The sequence below is a fragment of the Micromys minutus genome (assembly GCF_963924665.1).
Source record: "Micromys minutus genome assembly, chromosome: 21".
Lineage (NCBI taxonomy): Eukaryota > Metazoa > Chordata > Mammalia > Rodentia > Muridae > Micromys > Micromys minutus.
In genome coordinates this window covers 8,755,249-8,773,644 of record NC_137956.1, presented here as the reverse complement: position 1 = coordinate 8,773,644, position 18,396 = coordinate 8,755,249, and the positions used below count along the sequence as shown (strand labels likewise).

The following is an 18,396-nucleotide window of genomic DNA, read 5'->3' as shown; positions in this document are numbered from 1 at the left end:
AAGCAGGGCTTAATAGCAGGGCTGACTCTAAAGCTCTGGTTTTAGTTCCTAACATCCCTGCTTCCTTCTGCTCTCCTGGGCTTACAGGTGTGTGCAGCATGCTTGGTATTTGCAGGGCTGGGGAATGAACTAGGGCTTCATGCATGCTAGACAGGCACTGAGATGTTCCCAGCCCCCCCCCCTCATTTGGACAGAGCTTCATTATATAGTCCAAGGTAACCCATAAATTGCTAAGTAGACCAGGTTAGTCTTGAACATGTGGTGACCCTCCTCTCTGTGTTCTGAGGGTTGAGGCAATCAGTGTATGGTGCCACAGCTGACCCAACTGATTTTCTTAACACGTTCATTTTAGGTCTAAAGACTGTCCTGTGTTTTTAGACAACATAGTCCGTTTTTTCAAGACAGGGTTTCCTCTGTGTAGCCCTGGCTGTCCTGAACTCACTCTGCAGACCAGGCTGGACTTGGACCCAGAGATCTGGTTGCCTTTGCCTCCTAAGTGCTGGGATTAAAGGTGGGCACCCAGCTGACAAAATCATTTTTTTAAAGTTATGTTACAATAAGGAAGAAAATAACTAAGAATTAAAACGCCTTTAGAAAAGAGACTTTTGTGTGCCTTCCGCCACGTACCCAGTTTAAGGTGTTTAAATTCTGACTGCTGTGCAGACGCACAAAGCTGGTAGAAGATGTGGTAATTCCGTTCATTTTCTGACTGTAAAAAAAAAAAAACAAGCCCAAATTACCAATTTACCAATGAAAATGTTAGGGTTTCAACTACAGTCCCAGAATAGACATTGAAACCCATGGCCAGCTTATGACTGTCCTTGTCACTGAACAGGAACTGGGTGGGATCCAGAGGCAATCTTCAAGTAGAAGGCCCAGGAAAACATTACATGAAAATATTCCATGAAATTAAAATTAAAGATTACATGAAACATTACACCATTTTTTCTATAAGCACAAAGTTCTGAGATGTCATTGGGCCAATCAAGGTTTCCCGTTGCTCTGGCTAGCGAGTTTTAAGAAGTTTCTCCATTTTATTCACAGAAAAGCCTTTCATCCCCCACTCCCACCCCAACTCTAATCCCTTCTGTCACCAACGGGAAAGCCAGGTTGGTGGGTGGTCCTACCTTCTTCAGTTTTCATGTTTGAGAAAGATACAGAAGATTTTTATTCATGGTATGTATGTAAGCACCCTATCTGCATGAACACCTAAGTGCCAGAAGAGGGCATCAGATCCCATTACAGATGGTTGTGAGCCATCATGTGGTTGCTGGGAATTGAACTCAATGCTCTTAACCACTGAGTCATCTCTCCAGCCCAATACAGAAGATTTTTAAACTATAAGGGTTTTCTTTTCTCCCTAGTCAAAAACAGTGACCTTTATTCTCAATTCTCCAACACATGAAACGGCATCTGTTGGGATTCTGTAAACCCCACCCCTCAGTTACCTGGCAACAGTCAGGTATACTCCGCCCCAGTTACCAGACAGTATAAAAGGGGCTGCTTGCCCCCTCCTCTCTTGCTTGCTTTCTTGCCCTCTTGTGCTCTTACCCCTCCTCTCTCCCTTCCCTTCCCCCCTCTTTCTCCATGTGCTCATGGCCGGCCTCTACTCCTCTACTTCTCTCTCCCTCTGCCTCTACCACCCTCTTAACTCTCACATGACTTGAATAAACTCTATTCTGTACTATACCATTGTGTGACTGGTTCCTCAAGGGGAAGGGATTCCCAACATGCCCCCCCCCAGAGGCATCTCTCTTGGCCCTATGCCTTGTCACACCTCCATGGGCCATATCCCCCCCCCCCAAACTCTCTTCATCCTTTTTCTAACATTGGTGCCAAAACCCAGGACGTCATCTTTTAACGACACTGGTGCCCCATGTGAGAAGATTAGTATTTTCTCATGACTGGATATCTCTTTTTCCTTTCAGCATCTATGCAGCAACATTTGCTTTAAAAAGAAAGAACAGATAAAGAACCCGAAGGGGAAGGAAAGCCAATCAGTCAGACCAGATCCTTTAGGCTGCAGACACCATAGATGGTCCAAGGAGTCTAACTACATAATCGGTGTTCAGAGCAAGGGACAAGCAGGTCTAACACTTTTTACTTAAATTATATTTTTAAAGATTTATTAATATACGTGAGTATACTGTTTCTCTCTTCAGAGACACACCAGAAGAGGGCATCGGATCCCACTGCAGATGGTTGTGAGCCACCATGTGGTTGCTGGGAATTGAACTCAGGACCTCTGGAGGAACAGTCAGTGCTCTCAACCACTGAGCCATCTCTCCAGCCCCAGTTTAATACTTCCATCCTTACCTGAAAGACAACTCTGGACTTCTCCAGGAGATAGGTTCTCATATTGGCACCAATGATCTGGTTTCTCTCATCAAAGCTGATTTCTGTGTATTTTCCAAACCGACTACTGTTGTCATTGCGGGTGGTCTTGGCATTTCCAACAGCCTAGAACACACAGGGTTCAGTACCATGGGAGTGGTGCCCAGTGACATCCTTTGTCACTCATGGAGCCTGGGCAGGTGAGTGGAGGAGCCTGGGGCTGGAGAAGATAGTCTGGCTCCCTTGAGTCTGAAGGAGCTCAGAGTCTGGGTTTCACAGCCCCGGGGTCCATTACTGCTTCCTGTAGAATGCTGTAAAAGTTAACTCCTTTTTCCATGTCTTGTACTTGCAATACAGAAACGTATGCATCTTGTTGTGGACTGAATGTGTCCTCCCACATTCTCCATCCTTTTAAAAATTATTTTGTGTATGTATGTACACACAGGGAGGAAGTCAGAGGTCAACTTGTGGGATTCAACTTTCTCTTTCTACCTTATGACTCTCAAGTTTGAACTCAGGTCACCGCGGCTTGGCCGCGCACACCTTTATCCACTGAGCTCCTTCACCAGCCCAGACTTCTGTGCACCGAAACCCTCACACTTTGTGTTGGTATTAGAAAGCAGGACTTATGGGAAGGTGTGAGAGAGGAGCCCAAGGAGAGGGGATTTCGTGCTAACATAAAAAAGACTCTTCAGTGAAGAATTGGCCATGTTCTCTTTTCAGCCATGAGAAGACACTAAACAGTCTTCAAAGGGCCCCGGCTGTGCTGGCACCCAGAACTGTGAGAAATAACCCCTAGTCTTTGAAAGCCCTGCGGTCCTCTGTTCCAGCACCAGATGGACTAAGAGTTGACAGGACAAAGGAGGGAGTTTAAAGTGTGTCAGTTATGTGGGTGGGAGTTTCCTGAGGTCCACACCTCCATTGGCTCACCTCTAACCTTGCTCCCTTCCAGCTGCATAAACTGCCCCTCCCACCTCCCACCTCAGGGGCTAATTTTCATTCTTTGTTTGTTTCAAGACAGGGTTTCTCTGTGTAGCCCTGGCTGTCCTGAAACTGGTCACTGCTTCCCAAGTGCTGAGACTAAAGGTATGAACAGACACCTCGGCCACCACCCAGTTCTGATTTTTCATTATTAAACCTACTCCTCTGCCTGAATGCCTTCCTCATTCTCTTCCTTCTCCTGTTCCTCTTCTCTCTCTATCTCTGTCTGTCTGTTTGTCTGTCTCTGTGTCTCTCTGTCTCTGTGTGTCTCTGCCTCTCTCTGTCTCTCTCTCTGTAGCTCTCTGTCTATCTCTGTCTCTGTCTCTCTCTCACACATACACACTCACACACACACACCATTTTTACTCTCTTCAGGCTGGCCTCAAACTTATCACCCCACTGACTCAGTCTTCCTAGTGCTAGGATGACAGGCAGATGTGTATACCCATGTGTGTATATCCACAATACTTCTTGCTTAGATCACTAATGGCTTTTGTTGGCAAATATCTGCTATGTACCTACTATGAGTCAGAGGTTTGACCAGCAAGAGTGAACCTAACTGGTGTGGTCCCACCTTTGTAGAGCTTATAGTCTGATGGTCTTGTGGAGACATAAACCTTAAAGAGCACTATAGTGTTCAGTAGGCGGGTCATATGACACTTCCTTGGATGATGAATTATCTTTCCATGTGGCCAGCCTGTGCCTGTAGCTGTGCACTTAAGGAGTGCTCAGTTCCCTCTTTATCTGTGTGATAATTTCATTTTGAAATATGCATCTGTTAGTACTGAGTCCTGACCTTAAAGACGGAGCCTTCTTTCCATTATGTTGAATACTGCCCTACATAGTTTAAAAAGCAGCCAAAAAGTCCCTGAAGGTTCTGATTTGGGAAACAGAGAGGGGGCTCTGGGTGTGTATGTGTGTGGTGTATGCATGTGTGTGCATGTGTGTGTGCATGCATGTGTGCGAGTGACTGTCTCTCTCTGTGTGTGTTTGTGTGTGTATGTGTGTGTGTGTGTGTGTGTGACAGGCTGCACTACCAAGCCCTTTCTCTGCAATCTCCTTATGTTGTAAGGCACACAGCATTGACCTTGGGAGCCCTGTCCCTGCACTTTCTAGGTATTCCTTATCTCATGGTATGTCTGTTCATCCTATGTGGTGGCTCTGCCCCACTGGTGAAAAGAATAGAAGTGAACATGGCTAGCATATACCCAGGGGAAAGTTGTCAGTACTCTGACTGACTTCAGGCCCTCAAAGCTCAAACAATCCCCTTGCAAAACTCTAGCGTGAGTAACAGCCAGTCAGTGAGAGTGGGTGTCTGCTGGTTGAAGAGCACGCGTGGTCCCCGCATGGCTGGGGACTGCCCCCAGGGTGTCAATACTCTTTTGGGTTCTTGGAATCTGATAACACAATGTCCCGATCCTCAGGCAGGCAGAGAGCCTTGGCGGTCACTCTGTTTCACGTCTTCCAGTCCCACCACAGAACTTGTCTCCCTCACTCTTTGGTCTTTAATGGAAGAAGTTGTGTCAACAACAGAGCTCATGCACAGAGCTACCTCCCTCCCCACCCTCATCCCTCAGCATCTCCTTCAGCGGTCATGTGCCTACCTCAGTGATGGGATTGGATGCGAGGACCTTGTCCTCCACATGGGCGTTACTGCTGGATTTGCTGACGGTGGCAAAGTACCTCATGGCATATCGTGCAGAGACCGTCTTCCCGGCTCCTGACTCTCCACTCACGATTACGGACTGATTTCTATTGTTCCTAAAAGCAACGCACGAGAGATGCACTGAGATGTACTAAGAAAGCTTAACTTGTCTCCATTAAAAAGTCCATATAGTTCAAGGCAAGTCCTGTCTCTGAAGAGGACAGAGCAGGAGGCACAGAGATGTGGCTCGGCCAGTACAGTGCTTGTCTAGCATGCATGAAGCCCCAGGTTTGACCCTCAGTTCCCCATAAGCCAGGCATGGAGGCAGGAGAATTTCAAGTTCAAGGTCATCTTTAGCTATACGGGATATTAGAGGCCAACCTGAGCTACAAGAGACCTTAGAACAAACAAACAAACAAACAAACAAAAAGAACAATGGCAACAACAATAAACCAAAGCAGAACAAAAGGCTATATTTTATGTCTCTATCATCTGCCTGTCTGTCTGTCTGTCTGTCTGTCTACCTACCTATCCATCTATCTAATTTGGAAAATGGGCTGTTAGGGAGCTGCTCCAGGGTCCAAATAGTCAATGAACTTCCTTCTAGCCCCCCTTTTAAATATGTAACCACAGAGAACACACAGTGTTTCCTGCTATGACCCTTGTCCCTTTGTGTTGAGGTGCCCAAGACCATGGCCAAGGTCATCAACCACTAGAAGAGTATGGCTTTACAGTCAAAACCATGGCTAGGATAGACCCCACTGAAGGGATTCAGAGTAAGATCAACCAAGGAAGAAGCCATGGTGGGAAGACACAGGAAAGCGGTGTAGGCTTCCCATGAGCTTTGTGTCGTAACGGCTATGCTACTGACTCAGGGAATAGCTCTCATGGCCTGTAAGAAGTTCTGTTTACCTGGAACCCACACATCAGGGACTCTGTGCCTTCCCAGTGCTTCCCAGAGGCCTGGGAGTTCATCCTCCCAGGATGAGAGCAGGTCCTCAGCATCAAACATACTGCTGATACAAAGTGTAAGCTTAGGGACAGGCAGCCATGTTTACAGGAGATGGATTGAATTATCCTGAAATTGGCCTGGCTCAGACCAGCTTTCCAAGGAGACTCTTGGGATAGCTTCCTCCAGTTCCGGTAGCAACTTCTGCACATCCTACTGACATTATTTTAAGAGCAAAGATTCAAAATATATTTGGGGACATATGTGTTTCATAAGCCTACACACTTACATAATGAAGATATTTTAGAAATGATGCTGTAAGCTATTCAAGCCGCAGGACTATGGTGGTATTACTGCTGCTGTGGGATCAGCACCACTTAGGTGGTAGACGCTGGGCGGACACGTCACATTTGTTCTGTTACGCTTCACAAACAACCTGTGGCATACTTATCAATTTTACAGTTGTGTGAGTCTGGGACTCTGTGTCCCGGGAGTTGACCCAGGGCACAGTACATAGCCTCCTGTGGTGACGCTGGAGTCCCTGGTTCAGTCCTTTCATCTCAGAAGAGAGGAAAGGGAGACCCTAAAATGGTTGCAGACAAGAGTCTCTCAAGAATGGCAAATGGCTCAGTCCTGCACCAAGCCAGTCCATTTCATCTTCAGTCCTTCGTTCCAGTGACAGGGATTCAAGTGGCCCTGCAGTTCTGTTAATCTCACACTAATGATGACCAGACTGTTGCTTCAGATGATGGCCATCAGAATGTCTGTCAGGGGTTTCTGGGAGGTCTTCAGAAGCCAGAAAGTTCCAGAAGCAGGGGGTGCTATGGTTGGAAGTAATCTTACTGCAGGTCAGATATCCATCCTTTCTTCTTGGGAACGTGACCCCATTGTGAGAGGCTGAGCTCCTGCCTGAATGAAGGGCTAGGCTAGCCCTATCTGGCCATGTGGGTGTGTCCCATGAGCTATGCTGCTCTGTGGGGACTCTGTCATCTGGAGACAATCCCTTCTCTTGGTCCATGGGACACAGTATGGAGGAGATAGCTAGGCACTAGCTTGACCCTGTGGATATGGGTCTTCCTGAAGGAATGGGGGTAGGGCATTATTCAGTCTCTGACGACTTGAAAGAGGTAAAATTTAACCTCAGGTGGCCCATTAGGCTTCCCTGAAGGAGAGAGCCATGCCTTGTTTAAGTGACCAGGGCTTCCTTGGTCATAAGCACAGAGCAGAGATGAGCCTGCCAAAGTCTGCCTCACAGATGAGGACCATTCGGCTGCTACCCCCAGATTATGAGGCAGGTCCAGAGCCCGTGCCTCAGCTTCTTATGCAAGATGCATGTGTGTGTAGGGGGGGTGCATGATAGCAGTGCAGTGAACTTCACAGGGGTGTGGCAAAAGCTGAAGGAGACAGCTGGGCGAGAAAGTTCTTTAGCAAACTGTAAAATGTTTGACATATTTCGGATTATTTTTTTTTAATTCTCCAGCACCCTACAGACAAGGGCGATGGAATGACAAGAAGACAGTCATGAGAGAAATAAATTACACTTAGAATCATGAAAATCTGGCCCAAATCCCAGCTCTCTTTAGCCCACTATGGAAGGTAGCTGGCACTGTAGAGCTCACGTTACCGTGGAAAGGCATGGATATCACATGCTGTCCTGAGGGTACCAGTGATGCTGGAAGTGTGAACCCAGTGCTTTGGCTGCAGGAGGATTTTTGTAAAAGTCCAGTAGCAAAATCAACAGGGTCACGCCAAAGCAAGGCGAGGAAATCAGGTTCAAATCCAAGCCTGTGGCTAGAACCTGTGCTTAGCTGGCAGTGAATTCTGCCTCCTTAAACTGGATCCAAACCAAACCGTAAACCAGAAACATTTCACGCTGCAGAGTCACGAGGTCCTCCTCCAGCCAAACGGGCTGCTGCGGAGCAGAGACCTGCCTGACATATGAGCTCAGAACACTTTCCTTTCACGGTGGGGGCTGAGCAACTGCAGAGAAAGCAGGCAGAGCCGAGGAAGGCAGTCCGGGCAGCAAACTACCTGGCCATCTGCTTGTAAGCCTCTTCTGCAACCGCAAAGATGTGTGGGTCCATGTCACCCATGTTCTGGCCGCTGTAGGCGTGGATGATGGCATCCCCATATATTGGCAGTTGTTTGTAAGGATTCATGGCCACCAAAATGATTCCTGAGGAAAGAGGTGAGGTGTGGTTAGCAGATTTGAATGGGGTTTATCTCATCTGCTCCTTTGTGGGTGAGCCCTTCTTGGTGGCCACTCCCTCTGGTGACCCCTCCTTGAATACACACTTCTTTTTATGTCAAACTCTTGATGTGTATACAAATAGGTTATGAAACATAATCAAGATGGGCGGTCTTTAGTTTCAGGGTCCTGCCCTATTCATGACTGTACGTCCAGTAGTCAGTGGGTTGGGAACTTACCGCCAACCCTTCACATGTTAATAGCGCCTGGAGATCTGTCTTTGCAGAGTTATTAACACAGAACAGGAACCGAGGATAGGGGACCCCCGTGGCAGCCTGTGTGGAAGAGACTGGCGGATGTACATCTGCTCTGTCTCACATCAGAAGACCCCAAACAGATGATGAGTAGGTGCCTGCACCATGCTCTTAAGCATCCCAGCCTCCAGAGCCATGAGCCAAACTTCTGCTCTCTGGAAGTTGTCAAGTCTCAGATGCTCCATATTACAGAAAATAGGAGAAGACACCCACCCCTGCAGTTTCTTTCCAGAAGGCCCAGTTCCTCACTAAAAGCCTTTGCTTGGCTTGGGTCAGGTCCCTCAATGCCCTCAATCTTGGTTATCTGACAGTCGCCTTCATCTAAGGCTGTTCTGATGTCTGGATGGGATGACACATGGGGAAATGAGCTGCGTCTTTGCGAGTCCCAACGTAAATGTAATAATGCATGTATGTCCCAATAAGTAACCAGTGTGTTGGATGTGGTGCGAGGCTCAGGATACAGCCCATGGGGATCTATCTTTTCTCTTAGTCCATCTTCATACCCACGAGCAGTTCTTCCCACACAGCAACCTCTTTCCACACGCACTCTCAACGCTCAGCATCCAGAGTGCTCGGGACACGCACACAGCAGGCCTCGGGAGCCTGCTGCATCCTTACCACTGTAGGTGTAGATGAGTTTGGACTCTGCGAAGCGGATTCTGAGGTTATGCAGCACTGCGGGTTCATGGAGGTAGCTGAGGGCTGTGAGATCATTCTCACCCACCAGGATGTCTGGGTTCCGAAGTGGAGGCAGTGACCCTGGGTCAACAGGATAATCCAGCTCCTATAAACAAAGACAGATATAAACTTCTGGGAACAGAGGACCTTTGGTATTTCTGCTAAACTGTTCCCTTCTACCCACCTCCCACAGAAGCATTTTTCACACTAAGACAACAACAAAACCCAAACCAAAACAACACCACTCCACACTTTTTAAGAGGCTATTTGTGAGGGGTGTATGTGTGTGTGGATGGTTTGCTTGCTTGTGTGTATATATGCATGACATTTATGCAGCACCCAAAGAAGCCACAAGGGGGCACTGGATTCCCCCTCCCCCTTGGAACTGTAATTACAAATGGCTGTGAGTCACCATGTGGGTCCCTGGATTGAACCCTGCAAGGGCAGCAGGTATTTTTAACCCCTGAGCCATCTCTCCAGACCCCACAACTTTTTTTTTTTTTTTTTTTGAGACAAAGTCTTACTAGGTATTCCACATTGACCTCAAACCCTCTATCCTCCTGGCTCAGCACTGCTGGGATTGCAGGTGAGTGTCACCACACCTGTCTAAGAAACATTTAAGTAGAGGAGAAAGGAAATAACCTTTTTTTCTGACTAAGGCAGTGAAAAACTGGGAGTCAGGGGACCAAAGCATTAACTGTTTGTCTTACAGCAAGTCCCCTCCTTCGCCCTGACTCCCCTCTTCTGGGAAGGGGTCCTCAGAGCTGCAGAGGCTGTGTTGGAAGATGGTAGGAAGCCAATGACCATGTAACCAGTGGCCCCTCTCTATGTCTACCACAGGGGCCTTGGGGATACTCACATGGAAAGATACTGTTGCTGGGACAATCCAGCCTAAGGTGCCTCATGGCTCTGAAACAGTGTCTCTTTACCTGACACATTGGAAGACAAGAAGTATCTAAAGGAGCTGGTATGGGGGGAGGAAGCTTAGCTCTGCCATCCTCAACTGTGAATGAGTGACTTCCCCAGTTCAGTTTTTCTTTTAACCTCATACTCCCCAAAGCATCTGCTGAGCATAAGGAAGGTGATTTTGGGGTCCCTCATGGCATCCAGATTGAAAGGACTGCCCCTCCCCCCAGTAATAACAGCATCCGGATGCCTCCAGTCCTGCTTTACCATTGGGGCAGAGAGAGAAAGAGGGTCAAGAGAGGTTGGCCTCCTGGCTTATTCCTAAGCTTGCACTCCTGATACGCAGTCCTGGATCAGCTGTCCCCTGCTAAGCCCTCAGTCTTGATATATGCTCCAAGCCAGGCCTCTGAGGAAGGCATGGCTGGCCAGGTGAACGCTGAGCAAGACAGGCTAGGAAGTCAGTCACACTCTCTCTGCACCTCACATGGTCCACTCAGGGCTTGGCCGTGTGCGTGGGTCAGTTCCATGTCAGGAGAGAAGAAGCTAAGGAAGTTCAGGACACTGACCAAAAGTCCACGGACCAGATCCCACTAACCCTCAGCAAGACAGGGCTACATGTCGTCTGCCTTGCCAGCACAGTCCCTAATTATTCCACACTGCGCTGGGAAAGAATATCAATAAAGAGATTCTCTGATGGGGCCCAGGAGAAGAGACTGGGGTGGGGCGGGGGGGGGGGAAGAGCTAGTCATCTCTGGGGGAGGGGAAAACATGAGACCAAGGGATGGAGGCAGGGGTGACGTACTCTACACAAAGCAAGCTTTGTCCTCCAGTATAAGGAAGGGTTAAGGTAAGAGGTGCTGGCTGCCTGCCATTCTCTCTGCTTCCCTGGCCAGGAAACAGCCACCTGGAGCCTGCTAATTGCACAAGCAGCTGCTTTCTCAAGTCTCCGCTGCCTAATCCTCCTCACTCAGCTGCCTGAGGTGCTTAGGACCCAGTGTGGCACTCAGTACTAGACTTACAGGGAGCTACTGGAGAGCAAGGTGTCCTGCAGTACAGCTCCCTGGCTATGGTCTTATGTCTGTATGTGTACATAGGACAGTCCCTGGCCTGCAGGACCTGTGACATCACGTCATTAGCTCCTGTGCTATACTGGAGAGTAAGGGATACATACAGAATTTGCAAGTGGTGGAGCCTGACCCCTGACCCCAGAGCATGGGTCCTTCCTTCTCTGCAACTTCTGAGCTCTCAGGAAATGCCTGATATCCAGGACCAGATGCCCAGAAATAGTATGTGGTGTATCTATGCATGTTTGGTAAATTCCAGCATTTAATGTTTATAAGGAATTCCCAGCCCACCCCTGATCCAGTGGAAGGCAGATAGTTGATCCAGCTCTGCATTTAACACTTGATCTAACAGCACAAAGTCAGTGCTGGCTATGAACCCGGAGGGGTGGCTTCTTAAAGCCGATATGAAATCTTCACTTGCTGATGAACCAAAGGCTGGGGTGGCCTGTGGCTTTAACTCTACAGCAGAACTGGAGCCTTGGAGGAAGTCTGAGCCTTCTTTTTCACCACTGTTGCTTCTGTCCCTCCACACACCCTCCCAACCCTTAGATAATGTATGCATCCTGGACTGACTTTCTAGTTCTGCAGTCTCCTTCCACACCTCCTACCTCTCTCCGAGATCTAGCTCCCTCTTCCCATCTGGATCCTGCCTTGGGATCAAACTATTTCCCTCCAAGTTCCTCCCCTGCCCAGGCTGTGAGACCCAGAAACCAAAATGGCTGATGGCTTTCCAGCAGACTGAGCACTTGGAACACAGCAGAAGCGCTTATCTGGAGCCATAGATGGACTGCTGGTGTGGGGCAGCAGGAAGGCATCCTCAGCACCAGCTGCCCTTCCTGGATATGGGGTAGGCCCTTTTGCCTGCACTGTCCCTCAGGACCTTCTGCTGGTGCCCCATGTCATGGCTGATTTTGTCATTGTTCACCGTGGACAGCAGGGATCCTCACCGTGCCATCCTCTAGCAGGAGTCGGAGGACTTGGTCACCGGCTCTGTAGTCCTTCACGATTTCAGCCGACTTCCAAACTTCTTCAGGATCTGGGATCCAAACCCTGTTGTACTGACCACAGGATAAGACAAGGTTTAATCTCAACATTTGAAAACCCCAAAAACAGATCTTTATATTCCCCACATGAAGCAGGGATTACATCCCATCAACTGGATCAATCCCCACACTAAGGAGATTTTCAGGGTTAAGGGATAACTCTGTAGGTAACATGCTTGCCACATTAAGCACAGGGACCTGTTCAATCCCCGGCAGCCAAGTAAAAAACCAGACAAAGTGCTTATAACCCTGGTAGATCCCTGAGGTAGGCCAGCCAGCCACCCTAGCCAATCAGGGAGCTCTAGATTCCAGTGAGACCCTGTCGCACATAGAGACCCCTGGCCTCTCTCTATATGTGAAAACTCACACACACACACACACACACACACACACACACACCGAGACACACATTATCTCAGAATACTAACACCTCCTTTTTTGCTGTGAGGAGGTAAATTCTAGTGCATTTACAACGCACCACCAGGCTTTGTGCTGGCCCTGTTTCATAGGCAGCTTCAACACTTCATAAATAGATCCACGAGCACCGCAAGCGTGCGGTGGGGAGAAAATCTGAGAGTTCCCTAATAAAAAGTGGAAACTTTCTGTAAGACTCAGGCAGAGGATTTTGGCTTCCATCAATACACTACTTATTTAGTTTCTGCTACCTCCTCTTTTTACCCATAAAATGGTACAAAATCCACTTTACAGGGGTGCCCAGAGGCTAACAATAGGTACTGGAAAGTTGAGGCTGGATATGTGACTTGGATGATACAGTGCATGTCTAGTAGAAATGAGACTTTGGGTTCTACCCCAGGACTAAATTAACAGGACACAGAGGTGCACACTTGTAATCATAACATTCAGGAGCGGGGGCGTAAGGAATTTAGGGTCATTGACATATATCAAGTTCAAGGCCAGCCTGGGATACACAGGGCCCTGTTTTTAAAACAAGCAAAGAGAGCACTTTGTAAAATACTAAAGAAGTACCAAAAGCATCATCTCAGACTATTCTTATTTTGGAACAGGGTCTCAGCCTGCTTCCCAGACTGGCCTGAAACTGGCAATCCTCCTGCCTCCTGCCTTCTGGGGGTCAGGACTGCACACACAACCATCACACTTGGCTGTTGCTCAATTATCACCGCTGTACATTGGCAGCAGCCGAGGGTCCCTGTCAGTGCCGTGGAGCAGATCCTACTCCTCCTGAACTGTGTTCCTCCAGAATTCCTGCGTCATTGCAGTCCTGACCCTTCATGTGCCTGTGTTTGAAGATTGGGGCCTTAGAGCTCACCGAGGGTAAATGAAGTTTCGTGGAAGAGCCCCGGCAGGGTGGGATTATGGGAGCAGCCTTGTAAGAAGTGACATGGCAGGGCTGGCGAGATGGCTCCGGGGATAAAGGCGTTTGCCACCAGACCTGGCAACCTGCGGTCCACCTCCAGGATCCACATGGTAAAAGGACAGAATCAATTCTGAAGTTTTTTCCTGACTTGCGCCTGTGCACCATGACACACAGGCACCCTCCAGTAATTTAGTGAATGTAATTCTTAAGGACATTCGACAAAGTACTGGTGTAGGTTACCAACCCTGTAGGAGAGCCCACTGTGCTGGGAAACAGGTAAGCAAACAGGAACAGGAACTGGAGACCCGCACACAGAGACACTGTGCAGTACCAAGAACAGCATTAACACTAAGACAGTCAGTAGCCGTTCCTGTGGCAGATGGACTTTCTGAAAGTAATTATGAAGACTTCAGAACCTAGGGGCTGGGGTTAATGGCCACTCAGACAAGTGCTTCCTTTGTAAAACAGTGCTTCCTCTCTATTGCTGTAACAAAACACTGGCCAAAAGCAACCCGGGGAGAAAAAGCCTGTTTTGACTTGTACATCCTGATCATAGTCTGTTGTTAAGAGAAGCCAAGACAGGAACTCAAACAGGGCAGGAACCCGGAGGCAGGAACCAAAGCAGAAACCATGGAGGGGTATTGTTTACTGGCTTGCTGCCTATGTCTTGCTCAGCCTTCTTTCTTAGAGAACCCAGGGCTACCTTACCAGGCTGTCCACAATGGGCTAGGCCCTGCCACATTGGCCATTAATCAAGAAAATGCCCTGCCCTCCCACCTCTAATGGAGGTATTTTCCCTCTTCCTATGTGAACTTGTTTACACACACACACACACACACACACACACACACACACACACACACACACACACACCTTGTAAGCCTGAAGAACTGCATATAGTTCCCAAAACTTCTATATAAAAAAGCTAGGTGTTGTGGCTTATACTCTGTGGCTGTATGAATGAGAATGGCCCTCATAGGTTTGTATATTGGAATGCTTAGTTGCCGATTAGTGGAGCTGTTTGGGGAGGATTAGGAGGTGTGGCCCTGTTGGAGTAGGTGTGACCTTGTTGAAGGAGATCTGTCTCTGGGAGTGGGCTTTGAAGTTTTAAAAGCCCATTCTAAATCCAGTGTTTCTCTCTCTCTGCCTGGTGCCTGTGGGTCAGGCTGTAAATCCCCAGCTACTGTCCCAGCATCATGCTTGTCTGCCTTGTGCTATGATGACCATGTACCCGCCTCTAAAACTGTAAGCAAGCCCCCAGTTAAACGCTTCTATTTATGATAGTTGTCTCGGTCATAGTGTCTCATCATAGCAATAAAACAGTGACTAAGACATGCTCAGAATCCTAAGCTTGGGGTGGGAGTGGGGTGGAGACAGGTAGATCCATGGCCAACCAGCCTAACCTATTGGGTGAATTGTAGGCCAAGTGAGGAACCCCACTCCCCTAAAAAAAGGTAAGAAGGTGCCTACGAAAGTGCAATATCTGAGGTTAATTTTTACACACACACAGACACATACACACAGACACATACACACACAGACACACATACACACACAAACACACATATACATACACACATGCACACATGCATAGTCACATACACATATATATGCATGCACACACACAGACACACACATACACATACACACAGACACAAAAACACACACATACACACATATACATACATACATGCACACATGCATAGACACATACACATACGCATACACACGTGCATACACACACATTTGTGCACAGACACACACATACACACTCACACACACACACACAGAATGCCGACTCCTCTGGCAGCAGCAAGCTGTCATACTTTCAGGATGATAAGCCACTCTTGTGCATGTGTGGCCGTTCCTTGAGCTTGTATTCGTGTCATGCACATTCTGGGTTTGGGGGACAAATAGAAATAACCATGTCTTTTGTGAACCTCTATTTCTTCCTCGCCCAGGGGGCAAAGTTTATGACTACAGAAAGTGCTCCCTTCTGTGAAGTGACTGTATCTTTGACACAGTCAAGGTTTTCCATTACGAAGCAAATCTGGGGCGGGGGAGGCTGGCTCCGTGGTTAGGAGCATTTGTTGCTCTTTTAAGGGAGAAGGATTTCGCCTTCAGCACCCAAATCAGGAAGTTCACAACAGCCTGTAACCCCAACTCCAAGGGATCTGATGCGCTCATGCACTGCAAGCATATAGCACATACAGGTACACACATGCACACATAAGGAGAAGATGTAAACCAAACTAAGCAAAGCCAAATTCTGAGCAATCAAATTATCAAACGGTCTCTTTGCAGCTATGTAAGTCAGGCTGACCGATGTGCAAGCTTCTGGGAAGCTTCCTGTCTCTGTCCCATCTCCCTGGAGGGGTCTCTGATTTTTCCTCCTGCTCTGGAGGACTGAATCCCATTGTGAGGCTTACATAACAAATGCTCTAACCACTGAGCAAATTCCCCAGCCTGAACTCTATATTTTAATAGAGTTTCTTCCTGACGTGGGTCCTAAACACTCTGGAAACTGGACAAAAGGTTGAGTTATACATTTTACCAGCTGGGTATTTTATTTCATTGATAGAACAAACATGAGAGTGCTTAGTGGATAGAGGCTGTGCTGGGGTGCCCTGTTACTCAAAGTGCTTTAGGAAACTTCATAAACTGCAGGCAGGATGGAAAGGTAGAGGATGGGCAGACATGTCAAAGAACAACAGAAAAAATATTCATACTGGGGTGGGGACTGGGGATACAGCCTCCTTCTAGGTTCCTTTGACTTCTTTAGGCTCAAGAGGTGGTTAGAGGAACTATAGAACAGGGAAAAGAGAAGTCTAGGGCATCAATATCAGACAGGCTGAACAGGAATTGTTATCTATTAGCTAATACAAACTGTCTTGATTCACAGTCATTAAACATTGATCATGACTAAGTCATCTGAGTAGATTTAATCCTTGATAGACAGTAAGGGCAGGAGCGTGGTTAGATGTAAAATGGGAGTAGGGATGGTTTGAGAGAAACTGAGAGAAAGGAGGGGAGGGAAGGCAGGAGAGCCATGGGGGAGGGAGGGAGAGAAAGAATGAATGAGAAAGGAGAGCTATCTCAGCAGGCAATCGGGGAGCGACCCAGACCTTGTATACATGGACACACCTCTTAGATACACCCACACCCACCACATGCTTCCTTGTCATCACAAACACACATCTCCTACTTCAGGTCTGCTACTAGAAGTGTTCGCTTATCTCTAGGTGGAGCCTGGGGAACCCAGCAGAAGAGGGGGAAGAAGGAGTGTAGAAGCCAGAGAGATAGAGGACACCAGGAGAACACGGTCCACAGGATGAATGAAGCAGGGCTCATAGTTGCTCACAGAGGTTGAAGTGACAGTCACGGATGCGGTGTGGGTCTGAGCTAGGTCCTCTGCATACATGCTATGGTTGTGTAGAACAGTGTTCTGTGGGCCCCATAACAGTGGGAGTGCAGATGTTTCTGACCGGTCTGCTCTTAGGAGCCTTTTTCTCCTACAGGGTTGACACATCCAGACTTGATATGAGGGCTTGTGCCCAGTCTCATTGTAACTTGTTAAGCAGTGTTCTGTGTATATCCCTGGAGACCCCCCCCTTCTTTTTTTAAGGGAAATGGAGAAGGAATGGATCTGGGGGAAAGGAGAAGTGTGGAGGAGGGACTGGGAGGAATGGAGGGAGGGGAAACTGCAGTTGGGATATAATGTATGAGAAAAGAATAGAAGAAAAGAGGATTTCAAAAAGAAAGGGAGAAATGTTTGTTTATAACCTAACAAACTACAAATTATTGAAATATAATATCCCAGGGTAACAAGAATTGGCCCTTATAAAATTTCAGAGCTAAAAGTGTCCTTACACATAGTATACTACCTGAGGACCCTGCTATTCCAATCCTGGGCATATACCCAAAAGTTGCTCCAATATACAACAAGGACACATGCTCCACTCTTGTTCACAGCAGCCTTATTTATAATAGCCAGGAGCTGGAAAGAACCCAGATGTCCTTCAACAGAGAAATAGATACAGAAAATGTGGTACATTTACACAAATGGAGAACTACTCAGCTATTAAAAACAATGACTTCATGAAATTCTTAGGCAAATGGATGGAACTAAAAAGTAACATCCTGAGTGAGGTAACCCAGTCACAAAAATACACCCTTTGTATGCACTCACTGAAAAGTGGATATTAGCCCAAAAAGCTCAGAATACCAAAGATACAATTCACAGACCACATGAAGCTCAAGAAGAAGGAAGACCAAAGTGCGGATGCTTCAGTCCTTCTTTGAAGGAGAAACAAAAATATTCTCAGGAGAAAATCTTGAAGCAGAAACTGAAGAAAAGGCCATCCAGAGACTGCCCCACCTGGGGATCCAGCCTATATTCAGCCACCAAACCCAAACAATATTGCTGATGCCCAGAAATGCATGCTGAGAGGAGCCTAATATAGCTGTCTCCTGAGAGGCTCTGCCGGAGCATGACAAACACAGAGGAAGATGCTCTCAGCCAATAGAACCGAGAACAGGGTCCTTAATGGAGGAGTTAGAGGAAGAATTGAAGGAGTTGAAGGGGTTTCCAACCCCATAAGAACAACAATACCAACCACCCAGAGCTCCCAGAGATTAAACCACTGTCTAAAGAGTACACATGGAGGGACCAATAGCTTCAGCTGCACATGTAGCAAAGGATGACCTTGTTGGGCATCCATGTGAGGAGAAGCCCTTGGTCCTGCCAAGGCTTGATGCTGCATTGTAGGGGAATGTTAGGATGGGAAGGTGGGAAGGGGGAAGGGGTGGGTGAACACCTTTAAAGAAGCAGGGGGAGGGGTGATGGGATAGGGGATATGGAGGGGAATCCAAGAAAGGGGATGACATTCAAAATGTAAATAAAATATATCCAATAAAATTAGAAAAAAAGAAAAGAAAAACTATACCTAAACAAATGG

General features: G+C 47.6%; 1 protein-coding gene across 1 annotated transcript in view; it reads right to left on the bottom strand.

Annotated features, from left to right (window-relative positions):
- The window catches only part of MYO5C (myosin VC), a gene marked incomplete at both ends in the record, with an annotated part of 71,018 nt that overhangs the window by 50,743 nt on the left and 1,879 nt on the right, over nt 1-18,396 (bottom strand). The window contains 6 exons of the mRNA XM_080934343.1: nt 628-709; nt 2,317-2,460; nt 4,920-5,076; nt 7,941-8,085; nt 9,030-9,195; nt 12,007-12,117. Of these exons, the coding sequence (XP_080790469.1) occupies nt 628-709; nt 2,317-2,460; nt 4,920-5,076; nt 7,941-8,085; nt 9,030-9,195; nt 12,007-12,117 (805 nt within the window). The remainder of the gene's footprint in view (nt 1-627; nt 710-2,316; nt 2,461-4,919; nt 5,077-7,940; nt 8,086-9,029; nt 9,196-12,006; nt 12,118-18,396) is intronic.